The sequence below is a fragment of the Lepeophtheirus salmonis genome, chromosome 5, assembly GCF_016086655.4.
Source record: "Lepeophtheirus salmonis chromosome 5, UVic_Lsal_1.4, whole genome shotgun sequence".
NCBI lineage: Eukaryota > Metazoa > Arthropoda > Copepoda > Siphonostomatoida > Caligidae > Lepeophtheirus > Lepeophtheirus salmonis.
In genome coordinates, this window is record NC_052135.2 from 50,689,411 (window position 1) to 50,710,983 (window position 21,573).

Below are 21,573 nucleotides of genomic sequence, written 5' to 3' on the forward strand. Positions count from 1 at the left end.
ATAATTTTTTTTCTACCGACCCCACTACGGAAATAAGGAACTTTTTGTAAGCTGTTACTTTTTTACTTCTTTTATCCCTCAATAGTGTTATCAACATTGATTGGTTGAACCCGAATTATCTGTTGTTAATAATTATCTACTAGTGTTATCAGAACACCATTGATTTTTTTTTTTTTTTACTGATTCCTTAATCAAAATTAGTATCAGTATTTCTAAACTTTTTAAAGATAAATTATGTACCAAAAAAGTTGAAAGAATATCATGAATTAAAACCAAGAAAATATTTTTTTTTTTAAATTTAATAACTAAATATGAGCATTGAACACCCCAATATTTCATAAATTAATTTTGCTCACTAATAGGCTGTACCGAGTGGTCCATTAAAATCTGAATACTTTGAATTTCAAACTTCAACAAGATATAATTTATTAGATAACAATAGAATTTCAACAAAATTAATAATTTAAATAGGTGTGTGTCTGAGCTTTCTTAATCATTAATATAATACCCTTAGCGGCAATTATGCCTTCCAGGCGGTGGTGGAAGTCAAGGCACCCACTGCAACTGTGGTCCTCTGTTATGGTGTCCCAGTGCTGGCTGGCAGTGGCTTTGAGGTCCTCGGTGCTTGGATGACGAACAAATGACAAATAAAAAAAATGGAAAATTGCACATATCGATTTCATCCATATAAAACATCCATTTCATCAAAAACGACCTTATAATTTTTCAAATTTCTCTAAATCCATGTATATAAATATATATACAAGAATATTAAACAACTTTCAAAAAATTTGGAAACGATTTAGAGAAAAAAAATTCACAAGCGTGAATATGTGAATGAATAAAATTCCTCCTACGCTCAAATCTAAATTTTCAAATTCCGTCTATGATGGAAAGTACTTGTTTTTGTTCGGTTATGTATAATAATTGGAGATGTACCAATATCAAATTTTTAGCTAATTCCGGTTCCAATACTATCTTTATCCTTTGTAGGATATTTAAAGTCACCATCCCCTCCCCCTGCCCGGCGTCTGATTTAATTTCAACTGTCTCACTTATAAAAAATATATTTGCAACACTCTCCAGGTAAACTATTTTTATGTTGGTTCGGCCACATGAGATCAAATGGTCTTGAACTGTCTCCAGTTTCAAACTGTGAGTTATATGCTTGCTCTAGAAATTGAAATATGTATAAGCCAGAGCTCAAGTCCGGGCTTGTGTATTTTTTAATGGCCCCAGGACGGATACTAATTACTTGAACTTAACTCAGAAATTTGTACTGATATCAGTTCTGTTATAAACAATATTATTCAACAGACATACAAAAAAAGAAAAATTAAGTCAACAACAAATACTTACTGAGTTCAGAGTAAACCACAAAACCCAACTCCTACTGTTATGGACTTTTTGATTTATGGGACATTAAAATTGTGGTTAATTATACTCCCCCATTTGTCTGAAAGACATTTTCCAGTTTAGCTATCCCCAAAATGAGCTCAAATAAGTAATATTATCACATATTTACAAAATACAACTTGCCTTTTCACCTTGATACTGAATAATCTATCGAATTTTCTCTTTCTATACTTCCATTTTGGAACAATGTGATGCACAACTGGCTTCACTAAGCACACCTTTTATTTACAAATGGTGAAGATTATTCATTTATTAATTTGATTTTCTAGACGAGGTCGGATAACACGTCATATTTTAGCAATGTAAGTCCTCCAAATATGAGAACAGTTCTGTGATCCATCATAAAGATTGCGACCCTGAGCAAGGAACGAGTTAGGAAGTACAGTAAGGAATCTCTAATAAGTATAAATAAAAAAGTTTAGTATTGCAAAGAACTCTACCTTCCCGGAATAGAACGAAATCCTACGACGACATCTCATCCTTTTGCTACAAACCCCACCGATCTCATTATTGAAAAGTAATGCTGGTAAACGATTGAGAATCAAAGTCATAAATGAACTTTATGGTTGTTAGGAATGGTGGTTTGGTAATCCTACAATTGAGTTCAAATCCGATAGTAATGACTAATTAATGAAGTATGCATTTGATCATCTCCTTCCAATTTACCTCGTTAATTCAATTCAAGTAATAATATTCTTGGCTCTAAACCAACTTGATTAATCACGTGGTCATCATTTTGCCACATAGTTTATGAGTTAAGGAGATTTAATTTCATTCCATTTCCTTGCACTCCCATAAATTTTACCACTTCTAGCCTTTCTCCATCCTCCACCAGTTTTTTGAAAAAAATGAATCGTTCCAAAAGTTGAATTTGGTTGCATAGTATAAAACCACAATATATGTGGGATTAAGTATTGTTTTTATTATTTGAGAAATGTATCCATTATGAGCAGTGCAAAACAATCTAAAAAAAGCCAAAATTAAAAATAAATTCAACAAGAAATGGAAAAAAAAGTATTTTAATAAATTTGTATTACCGATTGAAAGTTTTGTAAATAAACTACCATAATAATATAATCTGACCCAAACTAATTTGATTCTAGAAAAGAAAAAAACATTTAATTTTACTACATAACTAAGCTTTTTCCTCAACAATAGCAATATGAATGCAATACATATATAAACCATTAATAAGAGTACCTATTCCATTCGTTTTGTTTCTTGATATATATGTGAGTACATTTTTAGACCAAAAGGTGACCGCCGAAAGATGACTATAAAAGGTCAATGTTGTTCCAGTTTGAATCACATTCCTCTTTTAGATCCATTTCAATACACAACAAAATACACACACATACTAATAAGCAATGAAGGTAATCGGTTGTTTTGTTTTCATGTAATTGAGCTGATAATAATTTGCTAATTTCGCAACACTCATTACAGATTTTCATCTACATCCTTGCTTTATCTGCCTCCTCCATTGCTCGTCCTCAGGAACAAGATGAATTCTTTGATGTAATATACTATTTCTTTCATTCCAGTCCCAATTTAATATCGTCCATGTACTTATCGACAATCCTCTTTTACAGCCCAATCCTCAATACAAATTCTCCTACAAAGTTGCCAGTGATCTAACTCAAACCTACATCAATCAGGATGAATCTCGAGATGGGAACTTTGTCACTGGCGAATACAGCTATGTAGATCCCTATGGGAGTCTCATCACTGTTGTCTATGAGGCTGGTCCTGAAGGATACTCCGAGACTCGAACCGTACAAGAAGGGTTCCTTACCATTAATCCTGAAAATGCTGGTGCTGGCTCCTCCAGTGTCATACAAACGAAACCTGTTCCTACAAGGAATCCTTCATTTGATGAAGATAATATTATTCGTAAAATTGTTGGAGGCTTAACTCCATTGATTGAAGAAACCGTTGCTGAAGGTCTTGAAAACTAAAAACTAAATTAACTCCTATGAATTAATAATTGTTACCTTGGGTTATTTCCTATAACCAATGATTGAAAAATTTTATTTCTCTAAATATAAGTGTATTTCAATATCTAGTAAACCTTTCCTTGCGTTCGTTTTCATTTAAGTGTCGTTGAAGAAGACTAATTTTCTGAATTTGTGACCAAAAGTTAGTATTACAAGAACCCAATAAGATACTTCTTTCTTAAAAAAAAATCAATTTAAAATGGCTCCTTCAATTTTATTGTCTTCGTTTAATACAAAGCATTAAGACAGAGTCTCCAAAATGGCATTATTTAGTGTGTGAAATTTTTCTTAAAGTCTCCTCTTATATTTTTACAAAAAGGCCACTAAAATCTGAACACTTTTAATTTATAACTTCAACAAAATATCACTTATTAATTGACAATAGAATTTATACATAAATAAAAATATATATAAATATGTGCGTCTAAGCTCTCTTAATCATAAATGTACCCGCATTGAGCAGCAATAATGGCTACACACTGCAGATGTAGTCCTCTATCATGGTGGCATAGTGCTGGCTAACCGTGGCTTTGAGGACCTCGGTGTTTGGATGACAGACACAGCAGTACTTCCCCTCATGATGCATCCTAGTGTAGTGGGTTGGCATCAGGGCTGCAGGGGGACCAAAAGTGTCAAAAAAAGAGTTCAAAAGACTCATTCCAAAGACTATTACAACGGAGGAGATGGTTTTTTTTTTTATAGTTGGTTTCAAAAGTGGTCTCTCCGTCCTCGCAAGGTTCTTTCCACCCACTGTTTTTATACCTCTCTGAACAGTCTGGCGTAAAATTCCAACATTTTTTCCATATGCCCTAATGGACTTGAGGGGATTGGCCTGGGCTGTTTTTATTTAACTACTCCAGATCCAGTTTGGCCTTTTTGATAGAACAATTCTTTCTCTCTTACGTTTTGGACTTGCTGACGACATAGACTTGTGTGTCGGAGACACCCATCTGCTTGGAGTGCGCGAATGGAAATTCGTCGATCACATTCAAGTGTCCTTTTCCAGACTTATATGTAACCTCGAGAGCTCAAATTTGTTTTGTTTTGTAACTAATTGCTTATGCTTTAATATATTTCTATTTTGAATTAATTTAAATCACTTGAACTTCATTAATTATTCAGATTTCAATGGACCACTCGGGAAAAATAATTTATCGTCTACAAAAAAATTGGTCACTGACGTCCCTTCCGGTTCGTCTACGGTTAGAGACAATGTATATCAGAGAGTAGATAGACTCTTTTCATGAAAAAAAATTGAAAAACAAGGCTAATTTTGTGAGGTATTAAGTATAAATCTTAAAACATAAGAAAAGGAGAAATATTTTTCTATCGAGTGCGCTAAGAGTCCTACAGGTGGTTGAGTGTTATATTGGAACTGAAAAAAAAATTCTCGGCGGATCTGTCTAATGTGGATAAAAAGGTTATGACTGATATATCTTGCTCCTAAGTATTTTGATTTATTATAGACCACCGATTTGTATCAATGTTTCGATCAAAAACAGCTATCCGAAAAATAGTCGTTTTCAAATGTTATTTAACGATTATATTTCTGGTCTCACTTTATGGATCAAGTTTCTACCTATCCAACGTACACGATATGTACATATATGTAAAAATTTAAACTTCATATGACGTCGTTAACATGTAATATAAATCCTTATTGTCCGATTTTTGTAAAAGAACAGTCCAGACAGAGGTTCTTTGAAGTACTTTGAACAAAAATGATAACCATGTCAGACGGGCTTAGTTTTTTCAGACTGAGACCCAAAACGCTGCAAAAATTTTAACACCCATTGTATCTTATTTTTAGAATAAAAAGGTTGCGTGATACAATAAATATAGCGTTGCAGCTTAACTTCATAGGTAAATTGTTGATGGTGCATAATATTTATAAACCAATAAATCAAAGAGGTTTTAATATCATTGTTTTTTTGTGATCCGTAGAGGCAAGATAGAACAATTGGTTATAAAAATAGATAAAATATTAAACCTGATTTCCTCACTCACTAAATGACATTTGCATGCTGCAAGTTTCGAAGATAATTCAAAATGCATTTTTAACTAAAGTATTTTTATTGAGTCCGACAACAAAAAGTAAATAGTCCAAATTAGTGTTCTCACGATATAATTTTTTTTCTACCGACCCCACTACGGAAATAAGGAACTTTTTGTAAGCTGTTACTTTTTTACTTCTTTTATCCCTCAATAGTGTTATCAACATTGATTGGTTGAACCCAAATTATCTGTTGTTAATAATTATCTACTAGTGTTATCAGAACACCATTGATTTTTTTTTTTTTTTTTTACTGATTCCTTAATCAAAATTAGTATCAGTATTTCTAAACTTTTAAAGATAAATTATGTACCAAAAAGTTGAAAGAATATCATGAATTAAAACCAAGAAAATATATTTTTTTTAAATTTAATAACTAAATATGAGCATTGAACACCCCAATATTTCATAAATTAATTTTGCTCACTAATAGGCTGTACCGAGTGGTCCATTAAAATCTGAATACTTTGAATTTCAAACTTCAACAAGATATAATTTATTAGATAACAATAGAATTTCAACAAAATTAATAATTTAAATAGGTGTGTGTCTGAGCTTTCTTAATCATTAATATAATACCCTTAGCGGCAATTATGCCTTCCAGGCGGTGGTGGAAGTCAAGGCACCCACTGCAACTGTGGTCCTCTGTTATGGTGTCCCAGTGCTGGCTGGCAGTGGCTTTGAGGTCCTCGGTGCTTGGATGACGAACAAATGACAAATAAAAAAATGGAAAATTGCACATATCGATTTCATCCATATAAAACATCCATTTCATCAAAAACGACCTTATAATTTTTCAAATTTCTCTAAATCCATGTATATAAATATATATACAAGAATATTAAACAACTTTCAAAAAATTTGGAAACGATTTAGAGAAAAAAATTCACAAGCGTGAATATGTGAATGAATAAAATTCCTCCTACGCTCAAATCTAAATTTTCAAATTCCGTCTATGATGGAAAGTACTTGTTTTTGTTCGGTTATGTATAATAATTGGAGATGTACCAATATCAAATTTTTAGCTAATTCCGGTTCCAATACTATCTTTATCCTTTGTAGGATATTTAAAGTCACCATCCCCTCCCCCTGCCCGGCGTCTGATTTAATTTCAACTGTCTCACTTATAAAAAATATATTTGCAACACTCTCCAGGTAAACTATTTTTATGTTGGTTCGGCCACATGAGATCAAATGGTCTTGAACTGTCTCCAGTTTCAAACTGTGAGTTATATGCTTGCTCTAGAAATTGAAATATGTATAAGCCAGAGCTCAAGTCCGGGCTTGTGTATTTTTTTAATGGCCCCAGGACGGATACTAATTACTTGAACTTAACTCAGAAATTTGTACTCGATATCAGTTCTGTTATAAACAATATTATTCAACAGACATACAAAAAAGAAAAATTAAGTCAACAACAAATACTTACTGAGTTCAGAGTAAACCACAAAACCCAACTCCTACTGTTATGGACTTTTTGATTTATGGGACATTAAAATTGTGGTTAATTATACTCCCCCCATTTGTCTGAAAGACATTTTCCAGTTTAGCTATCCCCAAAAATGAGCTCAAATAAGTAATATTATCACATATTTACAAAATACAACTTGCCTTTTCACCTTGATACTGAATAATCTATCGAATTTTCTCTTTCTATACTTCCATTTTGGAACAATGTGATGCACAACTGGCTTCACTAAGCACACCTTTTATTTACAAATTGTGAAGATTATTCATTTATTAATTTGATTTTCTAGACGAGGTCGGATAACACGTCATATTTTAGCAATGTAAGTCCTCCAAATATGAGAAAAGTTCTGTGATCCATCATAAAGATTGCGACCCTGAGCAAGGAACGAGTTAGGAAGTACAGTAAGGAATCTCCTAATAAGTATAAATAAAAAAAGTTTAGTATTGCAAAGAACTCTACCTTCCCGGAATAGAACGAAATCCTAACCTCTGGACGACGACATCTCATCCTTTTGCTACAAACCCCACCGATCTCATTATTGAAAAGTAATGCTGGTAAACGATTGAGAATCAAAGTCATAAATGAACTTTATGGTTGTTAGGAATGGTGGTTTGGTAATCCTACAATTGAGTTCAAATCCGATAGTAATGACTAATTAATGAAGTATGCATTTGATCATCTCCTTCCAATTTACCTCGTTAATTCAATTCAAGTAATAATATTCTTGGCTCTAAACCAACTTGATTAATCACGTGGTCATCATTTTGCCACATAGTTTATGAGTTAAGGAGATTTAATTTCATTCCATTTCCTTGCACTCCCATAAATTTACCACTTCTAGCCTTTCTCCATCCTCCATCAGTTTTTTGAAAAAAATGAATCGTTCCAAAAGTTGAATTTGGTTGCATAGTATAAAACCACAATATATGTGGGATTAAGTATTGTTTTTATTATTTGAGAAATGTATCCATTATGAGCAGTGCAAAACAATCTAAAAAAAGCCAAAATTAAAAATAAATTCAACAAGAAATGGAAAAAAGTATTTTAATAAATTTGTATTACCGATTGAAAGTTTTGTAAATAAACTACCATAATAATATAATCTGACCCAAACTAATTTGATTCTAGAAAAGAAAAAACATTTAATTTTACTACATAACTAAGCTTTTTCCTCAACAATAGCAATATGAATGCAATACATATATAAACCATTAATAAGAGTACCTATTCCATTCGTTTTGTTTCTTGATATATATGTGAGTACATTTTTAGACCAAAAGGTGACCGCCGAAAGATGACTATAAAAGGTCAATGTTGTTCCAGTTTGAATCACATTCCTCTTTTAGATCCATTTCAATACACAACAAAATACACACACATACTAATAAGCAATGAAGGTAATCGGTTGTTTTGTTTTAATGTAATTGAGCTGATAATAATTTGCTAATCTCGCAACACTCATTACAGATTTTCATCTACATCCTTGCTTTATCTGCCTCCTCCATTGCTCGTCCTCAGGAACAAGATGAATTCTTTGATGTAATATACTATTTCTTTCATTCCAGTCCCAATTTAATATCGTCCATGTACTTATCGACAATCCTCTTTTACAGCCCAATCCTCAATACAAATTCTCCTACAAAGTTGCCAGTGATCTAACTCAAACCTACATCAATCAGGATGAATCTCGAGATGGGAACTTTGTCACTGGCGAATACAGCTATGTAGATCCCTATGGGAGTCTCATCACTGTTGTCTATGAGGCTGGTCCTGAAGGATACTCCGAGACTCGAAACGTACAAGAAGGGTTCCTTACCATTAATCCTGAAAATGCTGGTGCTGGCTCCTCCAGTGTCATACAAACGAAACCTGTTCCTACAAGGAATCCTTCATTTGATGAAGATAATATTATTCGTAAAATTGTTGGAGGCTTAACTCCATTGATTGAAGAAACCGTTGCTGAAGGTCTTGAAAACTAAAAACTAAATTAACTCCTATGAATTAATAATTGTTACCTTGGGTTATTTCCTATAACCAATGCATGAAAAATTTTATTTCTCTAAATATAAGTGTATTTCAATATCTAGTAAACCTTTCCTTGCGTTCGTTTTCATTTAAGTGTCCTTGAAGAAGAGAATATCTTCAATAAGAGCATGTTCTAGGTATAATTATATTTCTAATTTTCTGAATTTGTGACCAAAAGTTAGTATTACAAGAACCCAATAAGATACTTCTTTCTATTAAAAAAAAATTAATTTTAAATGGCTCCTTCAATTTTATTGTCTTCGCTTAATACAAAGGATTAAGACAGAGTCTCCAAAATGGCATTTAGTGTGTGTAAATTGTATATAGAAATTTTTCTTAAGGTCTTCTCTTATATTTTTACAAAAAGGCCATAAAAATTGTAAACAAGATTCACCTTTCATTTTTTGACCCTCTATTACTTCACTGGGTTTTTATGCACCCTTGGGAAAAAAATTGCCTTGTAATATCTTCATTACATTATATTTTCCTTCATCTTATATGTAAATTCTTAATCAATCGTTTTATTTAATTATGTGGGTGTAATAGTTTTCATTTTTTAGTTATTCAAAAAATTGAATAATATTTTAAATTGTCTATTTCAACGATTGTTAAGAGAAATGGATAATAGTAAAAGAGTTGAAGTTGTATTTTCTAACTGGAACATGTCTTTTAAGATAATGTGTCATTAATTAATCGAGTGGTCCATTAAAATCATCATACTTTGAAATTTTTAACTTCAACAAAATATAATGAATTAATCAACAATAGAATTTATACATAATTAATAGTATAAATAGATGTGGCTGACCTCTCTTAATCATAAATGTACCCACATTTAGCGACAATAATGGTTTCCAGGCGGCATTCAGAGCATTTACACGTTGGCACTTTGCTTATTTTATAATTTTTCTTCAACTTATGGGAGAACTGACCTGTATAATTTCTTATTTTGTAACAATCCCTTTTCTTGTGCCCAGGTTTGCCAAGCCCAAAACATTTAAAAATGCGTCCTGTCCCAGTGGCTAAACCCTTTCAAGTTCTCTTGAATTATCAACTTCAAGCTTTCTCTCTGTGTTCAAGATCCAGTCCACTGCTATTTCTCACTTTGATATCTCAGGATGACCCTGCAATGCCGTCACAAGCATGTTAAAATCTTTAAGAAGACTCACTAACAGATCCTTGACCTTAAACGCTTTCACTGTCTTTGAACTGACAAGCAACCAGCTTCTTCCGTAATTCTAGTTTGTGTGCCCAAGTTTTGCTTTTGAAATTGACTTTCCAGTCGAATCCAAGCCACAAAGGGATATGTTGCTTCACCAACTAACTATAGAAGAGTTGTATCTTTAATAGCAAGGGCTTTGTCTTCGCGAATTCTAAATGCAACATGTTCAGTCTACATCTAATCCTTTATATTAGGGTCCGTTACTTCTATGGTGACAATTTTCGAAAGATTAGCATGCATCAGTGCCATCTGACACTGAATTTTCCACGTGGTGTAGTTAGATGCTTTAAGTGGAACGATAGACATTCTATCTACAGACAAATTACTTTATATACACTTCACTACTCAATCCAAGCAGAACAGAAAGGTATCTGGTCCCATAACCTGTTGGATTGAGATAATAATTGGTCTTACGAAAACGTCCTTCAATCAACTAAGACAAAAGAGTTATTATATACCTACATACCACGGATGAAGCAAGACAAGATTTAATATAAACATGGACAAATAGATATAAGGATAACTGCATACATAAAACTCCAAACATATATACAAAGATCAGTATTGCCATAATAATAACATTGGTTGCATGGGAAGGCCTGCATTGTTCGTAATCCAAACACCAAGCCCATCAAAGCCATTGTCAGCTTGCACTGGAACGCCATGACAGAGGACTACATCCGCAGCAGGTGCCAAGCCTTCCACCGCCACCTGGAAGCCATCATTGCCACTAAGGGCGGCGAGATTAATGATTAATTAAGCTCAGATAAACATGTGTTTATAATTTTGTTGAAATTCTAATACTAATCAATTAATAAATAATATCTTGTAGAAATTCAATCTGTTCAGATTTTAATGGACCACTCGTATGTATAATACAATAATACCCATTTAGTTTGGAGTTCATCAGTCTTCACCTAGCCCTATAATGGGGGTAACCCTTATGGGGACTTCGCTCTATCAGAAACAACCTTACTTCAAACGTGGTTGTGGAGACACCATTCATGTATAGCTCAGTGGACGAACAAATGAGGAAGTAACAACGGAAAATATCAAAAAAAATCCGCAAAATGATTGGAAAGTAAAATTGCATGTGTTAACTGATATCTAAAAAGATATAAGAAGGACGTATTGCCTTTATATTGTCTAGGAGAAAGCTGTGTTCAAAGTTTGCGTTTGCACACTGTTGACCAAAAAACAAAAATGTGCTAATGATTCTGAGCAATGTTTGGCCATGCTTAAACGAAATAAACCGGAAATTTTGCGTCGATTTGTGAAACTGAATGAAACTCACTCCGGAATCAATACAATCATCATCTGAGTGGACAGAAACAGATGTACCTCGTCCAAAGCACCGGAATGCACAACAAACAGCTGTAAAGGCTTTGACCTCAGTATTTGGGATGCACATGGCATAATATTCATAAACTACCTTGAAAAGGGAAATACGATCAACAATGAATATTATATAGCGTTTGAAGGACGAAATCAAAGAAAAATTACCCATTTGAAGTCTATAAAAAAAGGGTTGTTTCACGAGGATAACTTACCTTGTCTATTCACAAGGACTATTTTGACGCAAAAGATAAAGCGTTTTGTAAAAGTGGCATTTAAATTTTAGAGCAGCCCTGATATGATGATGAACAAAGCCAATTTTTACCGGAAAAAAATGTTTTTTTTTCTTTTTTAAGCCCAGGACTCTTCAGCCAATATGTTAACTTCCTATTTTCCCGTAAAATGAAATGGCACAACAATAAAGAAAAAATTAAACCAACTTTTTCATCAGACCAAAGAGAACTGGGCTCGGATGGAGGCATCGCCTTCTTCTCCAAGGGTTTTATTACCAAGGTTGAATACTGAAGGACGTCAACAAGAGACCGAGAGGCCAAAAAATTCAAAAGTGATGTGAAGACAACTTGGCAAATTTCTGGTATTGGTTAGTGTTGTATCCGTCCTCAACAGACTGCAACACTCTTTACTATGAGAACAGGGGTGCCATTGATAGAAAGTTATACGCTACTTCACATGAGAATGTTTTAAAGTTTGCAGTGGAGAGGAAGTGACCTAATATGTTGTAGAAATAAGCGAAGAAAACCTTCAGTGCTTAGGTTCGAGACCGTGGTAGAAGCTAGCGGTGGACACTCTTGAGTTTGTCTTCCGGTATGTTCAGGACTCCGACTTCTGCTAAAGATAAGTTTCCTTTTTTTAATTCCAGGATTTATACCAAGGAACGACAAAAGGCTCCAAATTTTTGGATCTATACCGTTTTGGGTTTATCCGAACACCATTTTGAAGAATAGCTAACAGAAGCTTGAAACCTTGACTTGAAATTCCGTCCGATACCATCAACAAACCTGCAAATTTCGACTTTAGGTCTGTTTAGATCATATGGAAACTCTTTACATGGACCAGCTTAATTTTGTCTTTCTGACAGTTGAATTTGGCATCCAGGTCAAACTTTTTTTCGTCCGAGTAGATAATTTATGTGTTTTGCGTAAAACTTTGAAGCAAAATTCGACTTTATTCCTCACAGAGTTGCCTTAGTTATGAACGGCAGGAGATGAAGGTTTACGAATTACAATTTGAGATTCTAATGGACTATCCAGAGTACAGAGCTACATCAAATATTATGTCCAGCTACCAATTTATGAGCTGACCTTTTTAGGTTCCTTCAAATCTTGTTACGGAGGCCCAATACAAGTTTGGTGTTCCTTACAGTCCGAAGATTTAGTGTTTGCGGTCGATCTTGATTACTACCAGCATCTTCATGCCGTTTTATTACTTTTTGAATAAATTGACAGGAAAATGTGCCCCCAGGGCGTTTCTATGGTGGCTTCATTGATTTTTTATGGAGCTCAATAACTATTTCTCCTTGAAGGACCAAAAAATATTGAATGGATGATTTATGGGTTGAAAAATGAACTTTGTTAACGCGGATCTGAATGACCCTGTATTTGTACAACCAATTATCAATTTTGGAATGTTGTTGTACACCTTATTTTTTATGAGTGATTTTTTAATTTTTGATACAAGATATGTTTTGATTGTTATCGAATGAGGTACTTTGTAACTAATTATACTTAATGAACATTGGTTTAATTGTAAAAAATATAAAAACAGATATTAAACTGACGTTTGCGTGTCGAGGCTGTTAATGCCTGTAAAGGAGGACATACTGAAGTCTATCAGCATTGCTGTTTTCATAAGTACACTCACACGTAGCAACTCACTCAATACTTAGACATTCTCTCTTCAAGAATAAAAATATAATAATAACAGATTGAAAAAAAAAAAAAAAATACTATCATTTTATTAGCTCGTTCTAAACCTCATCTTCATTGACCTTCATTTTTTTAAACTTCATATAAAATGCTTCTTTTTAAAAAAAATATGAGTTTGACTAAACACCTGCGACATTTTATCCATTTCTATATAGTACTCCGTAATTTTTATTTATACTGGTATATGAATCAGGGAGCACTATTTACAGTGTACCCAGTGACGTCTTTTCATTAATTTATTTAATATTTTTTACTCGATAGATTGCTCTTAAGTTGAATCAATGTTACTTTTTACGACTTTTTGACAACAATTAGCAATATTAACTCATATAACTCACAGAATAATCAAATAGTAACTGTAGGCCACATAACGATATGTCCTAATCCTCTTAAGAGAATATCCTATTAGATTGAAGGAAGCAAGAGTTGATGTTATAATAAATACACAGGAGTGCAACATTGTTTTATTAATAAAAATATCTAGCTATATTCATAATTGAGTAATATTTAATCCAAAGGATTGACATCTTTTAATTCTTTTGGCTTGCTCAAGTTTATTTTACTTTAATATAATTGAACAAGATGTCTATTAGATCAAGTATGAGATTATTCAACCTCTATAAAAGCACTTTTGCACGTCTTAGTTACAAATAAAGGTGAACTTAGATTATTAAAAAAACACGCATAAACAAAGTACTTATTGAAAATAGTTATGGATTTGACAGCATGAAACATCAAATGAGTATAAAAATTTACATTTAATGAAATTTTCCAAAAAAAAAAAAAAGGACAAAACTTATGATACAGTCAGGATGCGAATCAGCTCGAATTTCCTTTCGAGTCGCACATCGAGAGGAGGACCTGTAGCATTCGTCACCCGAACGTTGAGCCCATAAAGGCCTCTGTCGATAAGGAGTGGGCTACCATGAACCCGAACTTAATTCGCAATACTTGCAGCTCTTCTCTTTAGAAGTTTATCCCCATCTGTGAGGCAATTGCGGTTAAATGGAATAAATCAATTTGAAATTTGTTATGTATTAGAAAAAGATTTTTTTTTTCTTCTTCTTTCTTTTCAAGACTGTAAGTTTCAAGTTTCCACCCAGTATATGTTTTTAAATATAATACTGATATTTTCCTTCACTAATGCTATTTTTAGAGTAGAAGGTTCTCTTCTCCCTAGCAGTATTTAATTTTCTCTTCCCAAAATCTTATAACTGGATACTGATATTAATAAGGGTTTTAATTAAGCAATACCACATATTTTTCACCCGTCTTCTCCTTGTGCTCCTACACAAATACCATCTCTAATTATAAGCCTCTTTTAACATTATTATGTTATCTGTATTTCCACTTTACTGCTCAGTTCAAATGGATAACAAATGAAATAAATTACTGTTGATTAATTTTTTGGCTCTAAGATGCATTTGCATACTTTCAGTTCATTTTGTTTACAACTAATGTTAAATTCCTTCATAGTGATTTATCCTATAGAGATAAAATATGTTGAAGTTTGAAGTGATCAAGTTGATCACTTTTCCTTTTTGTTCTGATTATTATATGACCCCGACCTTCTTCAAAAATGCCCTGAAAGTAAACTTCATCACCTGTGTCTCCCCAAATACAAGCATTGTCGATTAAAACGCAAGAGGCGAATTTAGCAATGGCTGTCGTGGAACTCTGCCTTCAGGGGTATCTTCTTAGGATGTTGAAAGCTTGTTCCGGAGAATTAAATTTGATTTTGCGTTGAAGGGGATTTGTCATACCAAAGTTAAATACAGTCTTATGGGGTCAGCATTGCTGGGTGAGGTTTTTAATATTATTCATGTTGATAGTAATCTCACTTATGTGGGAGCGAAGGAATCCATATAAATACGATATGAGATATCGCCTTCCCAAAAGATAAAAAGAATCGTCGATGTGATGCTTGATACTTCAAAGATGAGGTTGAACTGCTTCTGGATAAGGAATATCTAAAGGATTTACGTGAAAGTTTGATGAAAGAAGCACTAAGTAACAGGCTTGTGAGCAATCAAGGAAAAAATTGCAATCAGAAATTCATGTGATATAACGATCAGGTCAATTGCAATCATATTCAAATGTGCAATTTCTCTAAACATATAACTAAACCTATAAATATACACATTTTTAACTTAAATTATCGATTTATATACCTTTTTCAAATGTATTTATTTCAAGTCACAATCAGCACTTACGAGTAAGAGTTTAGCAGATATGTTTAAAGTAGCAAAGTAAGTCAAAAATACTTCCATTTTACAGTCGACGAACCCTCTTTTTCTCCGTTTTCGAAGTCCAAAATACAAAATTTTGATTGAATGCAACTGTGTGCTCTGGCCCTGATAACCCTTCTGCAAGGAATTATGGGAGATGGCGATTTTAAGAAAATCAGAAACGAGAGGGAAAAATCATGATTTCTTCTACTGAGTGACCACACTTTCCCTAGAAGCCTTAAACCAAAATAATCGAAAACATAGTATTTACCACTATGTGTTCTATGAAATTGAATGAATAATTTGCTTCTGATTGGTGAAAGCTCATAACATCACATCAACCCGTACATCATTAGTACGCACGTATATATTATTTAAATAAGAGAGATATAATAGATGAAGTAAAAAAGTTCTTAGCTTTTTTCCCTTTATTCTTATGATTTGCCTTCCAGAGTATGTACATCCTCTTGGGCGTCCATATTACAAGAACAGTATCGTTGGAACCACCGCTTTGCTGTTGATTTCGATACTGTATTGTGTATATAAACAGCAAAAAAATATTTACAGCCGGCTCTGCCTTTTCACCTTGATACTGAATAATCTATCGAATTTTCTCTTTCTATACTTCCATTTTGGAACACTGTGATGCACAACTGGCTTCACTAAGCACACCTTTTATTTACAAATGGTGAAGATTATTCATTTATTAATTTGATTTTCTAGACGAGGTCGGATAGCACGTCATATTTTAGCAATGTAAGTCCTACAAATATGAGAACAGTTCTGTGATCCATCATAAAGATTGCGACCCTGAATAAGGAACGAGTTAGGAAGTACAGTAAGGAATCTCCTAATAAGTATAAATAAAAAAAGTTTAGTATTGCAAAGAACTCTACCTTCCCGGAAAAGAACGAAATCCTAACCTATGGACGACGACATCTCATCCTTTTGCTACAAACCCCCACCGATCTCATTATTGAAAAGTAATGCTGCTAAACGATTGAGAATCAAAGTCATAAACGAACGTTATGGTTGTTAGGAATCGTGGTTTGGTCATCCTACAATTGAGTTCAAATCCGATAGTAATGACTAATTAATGAAGTATGCATTTGATCATCTCCTTCCAATTTACCTCGTTAATTCAATTCAAGTAATAATATTCTTGGCTCTAAACCAACTTGATTAATCACGTAGTCATCATTTTGCCACATAGTTTATGAGTTAAGGAGATTTAATTTCATTCCATTTCCTTGCACTCCCATAAATTTTACCACTTCTAGCCTTTCTCCATCCTCCACCAGTTTTTTGAAAAAATGAATCGTTCCAAAACTTGAATTTGGTTGCATAGTATAAAACCACAATATATGTGGGATTAAGTATTGTTTTTATTATTTGAGAAATGTATCCATTATGAGCAGTGCAAAACAATCTAAAAAAAAGCCAAAATTAAAAATAAATTCAACAAGAAATAGAAAAAAAAGTATTTTAATAAATTTGTATTATCACTTGAAAGTTTTGTAAATAAACTACAATAATAATATAATCTGACCCAAACTAATTTGATTCTAGAAAAGAAAAAAAACATTTAATTTTACTACATAACTAAGCTTTTTCCTCAACAATAGCAATATGAATGCAATACATATATAAACCATTAATAAGAGTACCTATTCCATTCGTTTTGTTTCTTGATATATATGTGAGTACATTTTTAGACCAAAAGGTGACCGCCGAAAGATGACTATAAAAGGTCAATGTTGTTCCAGTTTGAATCACATTCCTCTTTTAGATCCATTTCAATACACAACAAAATACACACACATACTAATAAGCAATGAAGGTAATCGGTTGTTTTGTTTTAATGTAATTGAGCTGATAATAATTTGCTAATTTCGCAACACTCATTACAGATTTTCATCTACATCCTTGCTTTATCTGCCTCCTCCATTGCTCGTCCTCAGGAACAAGATGAATTCTTTGATGTAATATACTATTTCTTTCATTCCAGTCCCAATTTAATATAGTCCATGTACTTATCGACAATCCTCTTTTACAGCCCAATCCTCAATACAAATTCTCCTACAAAGTTGCCAGTGATCTAACTCAAACCTACATCAATCAGGATGAATCTCGAGATGGGAACTTTGTCACTGGCGAATACAGCTATGTAGATCCCTATGGGAGTCTCATCACTGTTGTCTATGAGGCTGGTCCTGAAGGATACTCCGAGACTCGAACCGTACAAGAAGGGTTCCTTACCATTAATCCTGAAAATGCTGGTGCTGGCTCCTCCAGTGTCATACAAACGAAACCTGTTCCTACAAGGAATCCTTCATTTGATGAAGATAATATTATTCGTAAAATTGTTGGAGGCTTAACTCCATTGATTGAAGAAACCGTTGCTGAAGGTCTTGAAAACTAAAAACTAAATTAACTCCTATGAATTAATAATTGTTACCTTGGGTTATTTCCTATAACCAATGCATGAAAAATTTTATTTCTCTAAATATAAGTGTATTTCAATTTCTAGTAAACCTTTCCTTGCCTTTGTTTTCATTTAAGTGTCGTTGAAGAAGAGAATATCTTCAATAAGAGCATGTTCTAGGTATAATTATATTTCTAATTTTCTGAATTTGTGACCAAAAGTTAGTATTACAAGAACCCAATAAGATACTTCTTTCTAAAAAAAAATCAATTTTAAATGGCTCCTTCAATTTTATTGTCTTCGCTTAATACAAAGCATTAAGACAGGGTCTCCAAAAAGTCATTTAATGTGTGAAATTTTTCTTAAAGTCACCTCTTATATTTTTACAAAAAGGCCACTAAAATCTGAACACTTTTAATTTATAACTTCAACAAAATATAACTTATTAATTGACAATAGAATTTATACATAATTAATAATATATATATATATGTGCGTCTGAGCTCTCTTAATCATAAATGTACCCGCATTTAGCGGCAATAATGGCTACACACTGCAGATGTAGTCCTCTATCATGGTGGCATAGTGCTGGCTAACCGTGGCTTTGAGGACCTCGGTGTTTGGATGACAGACACAGCAGTACTTCCCCTCAAGATGCATCCAAGTTTAGTTTCGGAGGAGATTGGGTTTTTTTTCATTGTTGGTTTCAAAAGTGGTATCTCAGTCCTCGCAAGGTTCTTTCCACCCACTGTTTTTATACCTCTCTGAACAGTCTGGCGTAAAATTCCAAGATTTTTTCCATATGCCCTAATGGACTTGAAGGGATTGGCCTGGGCTGTTTTTATTTAACTACTCCAGATCCAGTTTGGCCTTTTTGATAGAACAATTCTTTCTCTCTTACGTTTTGTACTTGCTGACGACATAGACTTGTGTGTCGGAGACACCCATCTGCTTGGAGTGCACGAATGGAAATTCGTCGATCACATTCAAGTGTCCTTTTCCAGACTTATATGTAACCTCGAGAGCTCAAATTTGTTTTGTTGTGTAACTAATTGCTTATGCTTTAATATATTTCTATTTTGAATTAATTTAAATCACTTGAACTTCATTAATTATTCAGATTTCAATGGATCACTTGGGGAAAATAATTTCTCGTCTACAAAAAAATTGGACACTGAGGTCCCTTCCGGTTCGTCTACGATTAGAGACAATGTATATCAGAGAGTAGATAGACTCTTTTCATGAAAAAAAAATTGAAAAACAAGGCTAATTTTGTGAGGTATTAAGTATAAATCTTAAAACATAAGAAAAGGAGAAATATTTCTCTATCGAGTGCGCTAAGAGTCCTACAGGTGGTTGAGTGTTATATTGGAACTGAAAAAAAAAATTCCCGGCAGATCTGTCTAATGTGGATAAAAAGGTTATGACTGATATATCTTACTCCTAAGTATTTTGATTTATTATAGACCACCGATTTGTATCAATGTTTCGATCAAAAACAGCTATCCGAAAAATAGTCGTTTTCAAATGTTATTTAACGATTATATTTCTGGTCTCACTTTATGGATCAAGTTTCTACCTATCCAACGTACACGATTTGTACATATATGTAAAAATTTAAACTTCATATGACGTCGTTAACATGTAATATAAATCCTTATTGTCCGATTTTTGTAAAAGAACAGTCCAGACAGAGGTTCTTTGAAGTACTTTGAACAAAAATTATAACCATGTCAGACGGGCTTAGTTTTTTCAGACTGAGACCCAATACGCTGCAAAAATTTTAACACCCATTGTATCTTATTTTTAGAATAAAAAGGTTGCGTGATACAATAAACATAGCGTTGCAGCTTAACTTCATAGGTAAATTGTTGATGGTGCATAATATTTATAAAGCAATAAATCAAAGAGGTTTTAATATCATTGTTTTTTTGTGATCCGTAGAGGCAAGATAGAACAGTTGGTTATAAAAATAGATAAAATATTAAACCTGATTTCCCCACTCACTAAATGACATTTGCATGCTGCAAGTTTCGAAGATAATTCAAAATGCATTTTTAACTAAAGTATTTTTATTGAGTCAGACAACAAAAAGTAAATAGTCCAAATTAGTGTTCTCACGATATAATTTTTTTTCTACCGACCCCACTACGTAAATAAGGAACTTTTTGTAAGCTGTTACTTTTTTACTTCTTTTATTCCTCAATAGTGTTATCAAAATTGATTGGTTGAACCCGAATTATCTGTTGTTAATAATTCTCTACTATTGTTATCAGAACACCATTGATTTTTTTTTTTTTTACTGATTCCTTAATCAAAATTAATATCAGTATTTCTAAACTTTTTAAAGATAAATTATGTACCAAAAAAGTTGAAAGAATATCATGAATTAAAACCAAGAAAATATTTTTTTTTAAATTTAATAACTAAATATGAGCATTGAACACCCCAATATTTCATAAATTAATTTTGCTCACTAATAGGCTGTACCGAGTGGTCCATTAAAATCTTAATACTTTGAATTTCAAACTTCAACAAGATATAATTTATTAGATAACAATAGAATTTCAACAAAATTAATAATTTAAATAGGTGTGTGTCTGAGCTTTCTTAATCATTAATATAATACCCTTAGCGGCAATTATGCCTTCCAGGCGGGGGTGGAAGTCAAGGCACCCACTGCAACTGTGGTCCTCTGTTATGGTGTCCCAGTGCTGGCTGACAGTGGCTTTGAGGTCCTCGGTGCTTGGATGACGAACACTGCAGATTTTCTCCTTGACAATGCACCCAAAAGCTGTTGTCGAAAGTGTTGGTCATAAGTGTAAAAAAAAAGTATTTAATTTCAACTAGAAAATACTTAAAAAAGCATTAACATTATTTACATTTCTAAATATTTTTATTTTCAAAATATTTACCAAATCCAGAGTTGTTGTCAATTTATTGCAGGTCAAACTTTTTTTAACAAATAAAAAAATGGAAAATTGCACATATCGATTTCATCCATCTAAAACATCCATTTCATCAAAAACGACCTTATAAATTTTCAAATTTCTCTAAATCTATGTATATATATATATCCAAGAATATTAAACAACTTTCAAAAAATTTGGAAACGATTTAGAGAAAAAAAATTCACAAGCGTGAATATGTGAATGAATAAAATTCCTCCTACGCTCAAATCTAAATTTTCAAATTCCGTCTATGATGGAAAGTACTTGTTTTTGTTCGGTTATGTATAATAATTGGAGATGTACCAATATCAAATTTTTAGCTAATTCCGGTTCCAATACTATCTTTATCCATTGTAGGATATTTAAAGTCACCATCCTCTCCCCCTGCCCGGCGTCTGATTTAATTTCAACTGTCTCACTTATAAAAAATATATTTGCAACACTCTCTAGGAAAACTATTTTTATGTTGGTTCGGCCCACATGAGATCAAATGGTCTTGAACTGTCT

The 21,573-nt window shown here is 33.0% G+C and overlaps 3 protein-coding genes across 3 annotated transcripts; all 3 read left to right on the forward strand.

Moving 5' to 3' along the window:
- The first annotated feature begins 2,679 nt into the window (after positions 1 to 2,679).
- LOC121118730 (cuticle protein 21-like) lies at positions 2,680 to 3,827 on the forward strand. Its single transcript, XM_040713316.2, has 3 exons — positions 2,680 to 2,789; positions 2,860 to 2,931; positions 3,006 to 3,827. The coding sequence occupies exons 1-3, from the start codon at positions 2,784 to 2,786 to the stop codon at positions 3,369 to 3,371; spliced, it is 444 nt and encodes a 147-aa protein (XP_040569250.1). The 5' UTR covers positions 2,680 to 2,783; the 3' UTR covers positions 3,372 to 3,827.
- Positions 3,828 to 8,236: 4,409 nt separating this feature from the next.
- LOC121118691 (cuticle protein 21-like) lies at positions 8,237 to 9,025 on the forward strand. Its single transcript, XM_040713279.2, has 3 exons — positions 8,237 to 8,331; positions 8,402 to 8,473; positions 8,548 to 9,025. Exons 1-3 carry the CDS (start codon positions 8,326 to 8,328, stop codon positions 8,911 to 8,913), a joined length of 444 nt encoding a protein of 147 aa, XP_040569213.1. The 5' UTR covers positions 8,237 to 8,325; the 3' UTR covers positions 8,914 to 9,025.
- Positions 9,026 to 17,420: 8,395 nt separating this feature from the next.
- Positions 17,421 to 18,224, forward strand: LOC121118673 (cuticle protein 21). Its single transcript, XM_040713259.2, has 3 exons — positions 17,421 to 17,530; positions 17,601 to 17,672; positions 17,747 to 18,224. Exons 1-3 carry the CDS (start codon positions 17,525 to 17,527, stop codon positions 18,110 to 18,112), a joined length of 444 nt encoding a protein of 147 aa, XP_040569193.1. The 5' UTR covers positions 17,421 to 17,524; the 3' UTR covers positions 18,113 to 18,224.
- Positions 18,225 to 21,573: the final 3,349 nt, after the last annotated feature.

Bases quoted from the DNA above. Each gene is read 5' to 3' on its own strand.
- LOC121118730 (XM_040713316.2), top strand. The intron at 2,932-3,005 runs GTAATATACTAT...CCTCTTTTACAG, and splicing joins AACAAGATGAATTCTTTGAT to CCCAATCCTCAATACAAATT.
- LOC121118691 (XM_040713279.2), top strand. The intron at 8,474-8,547 runs GTAATATACTAT...CCTCTTTTACAG, and splicing joins AACAAGATGAATTCTTTGAT to CCCAATCCTCAATACAAATT.
- LOC121118673 (XM_040713259.2), top strand. The intron at 17,673-17,746 runs GTAATATACTAT...CCTCTTTTACAG, and splicing joins AACAAGATGAATTCTTTGAT to CCCAATCCTCAATACAAATT.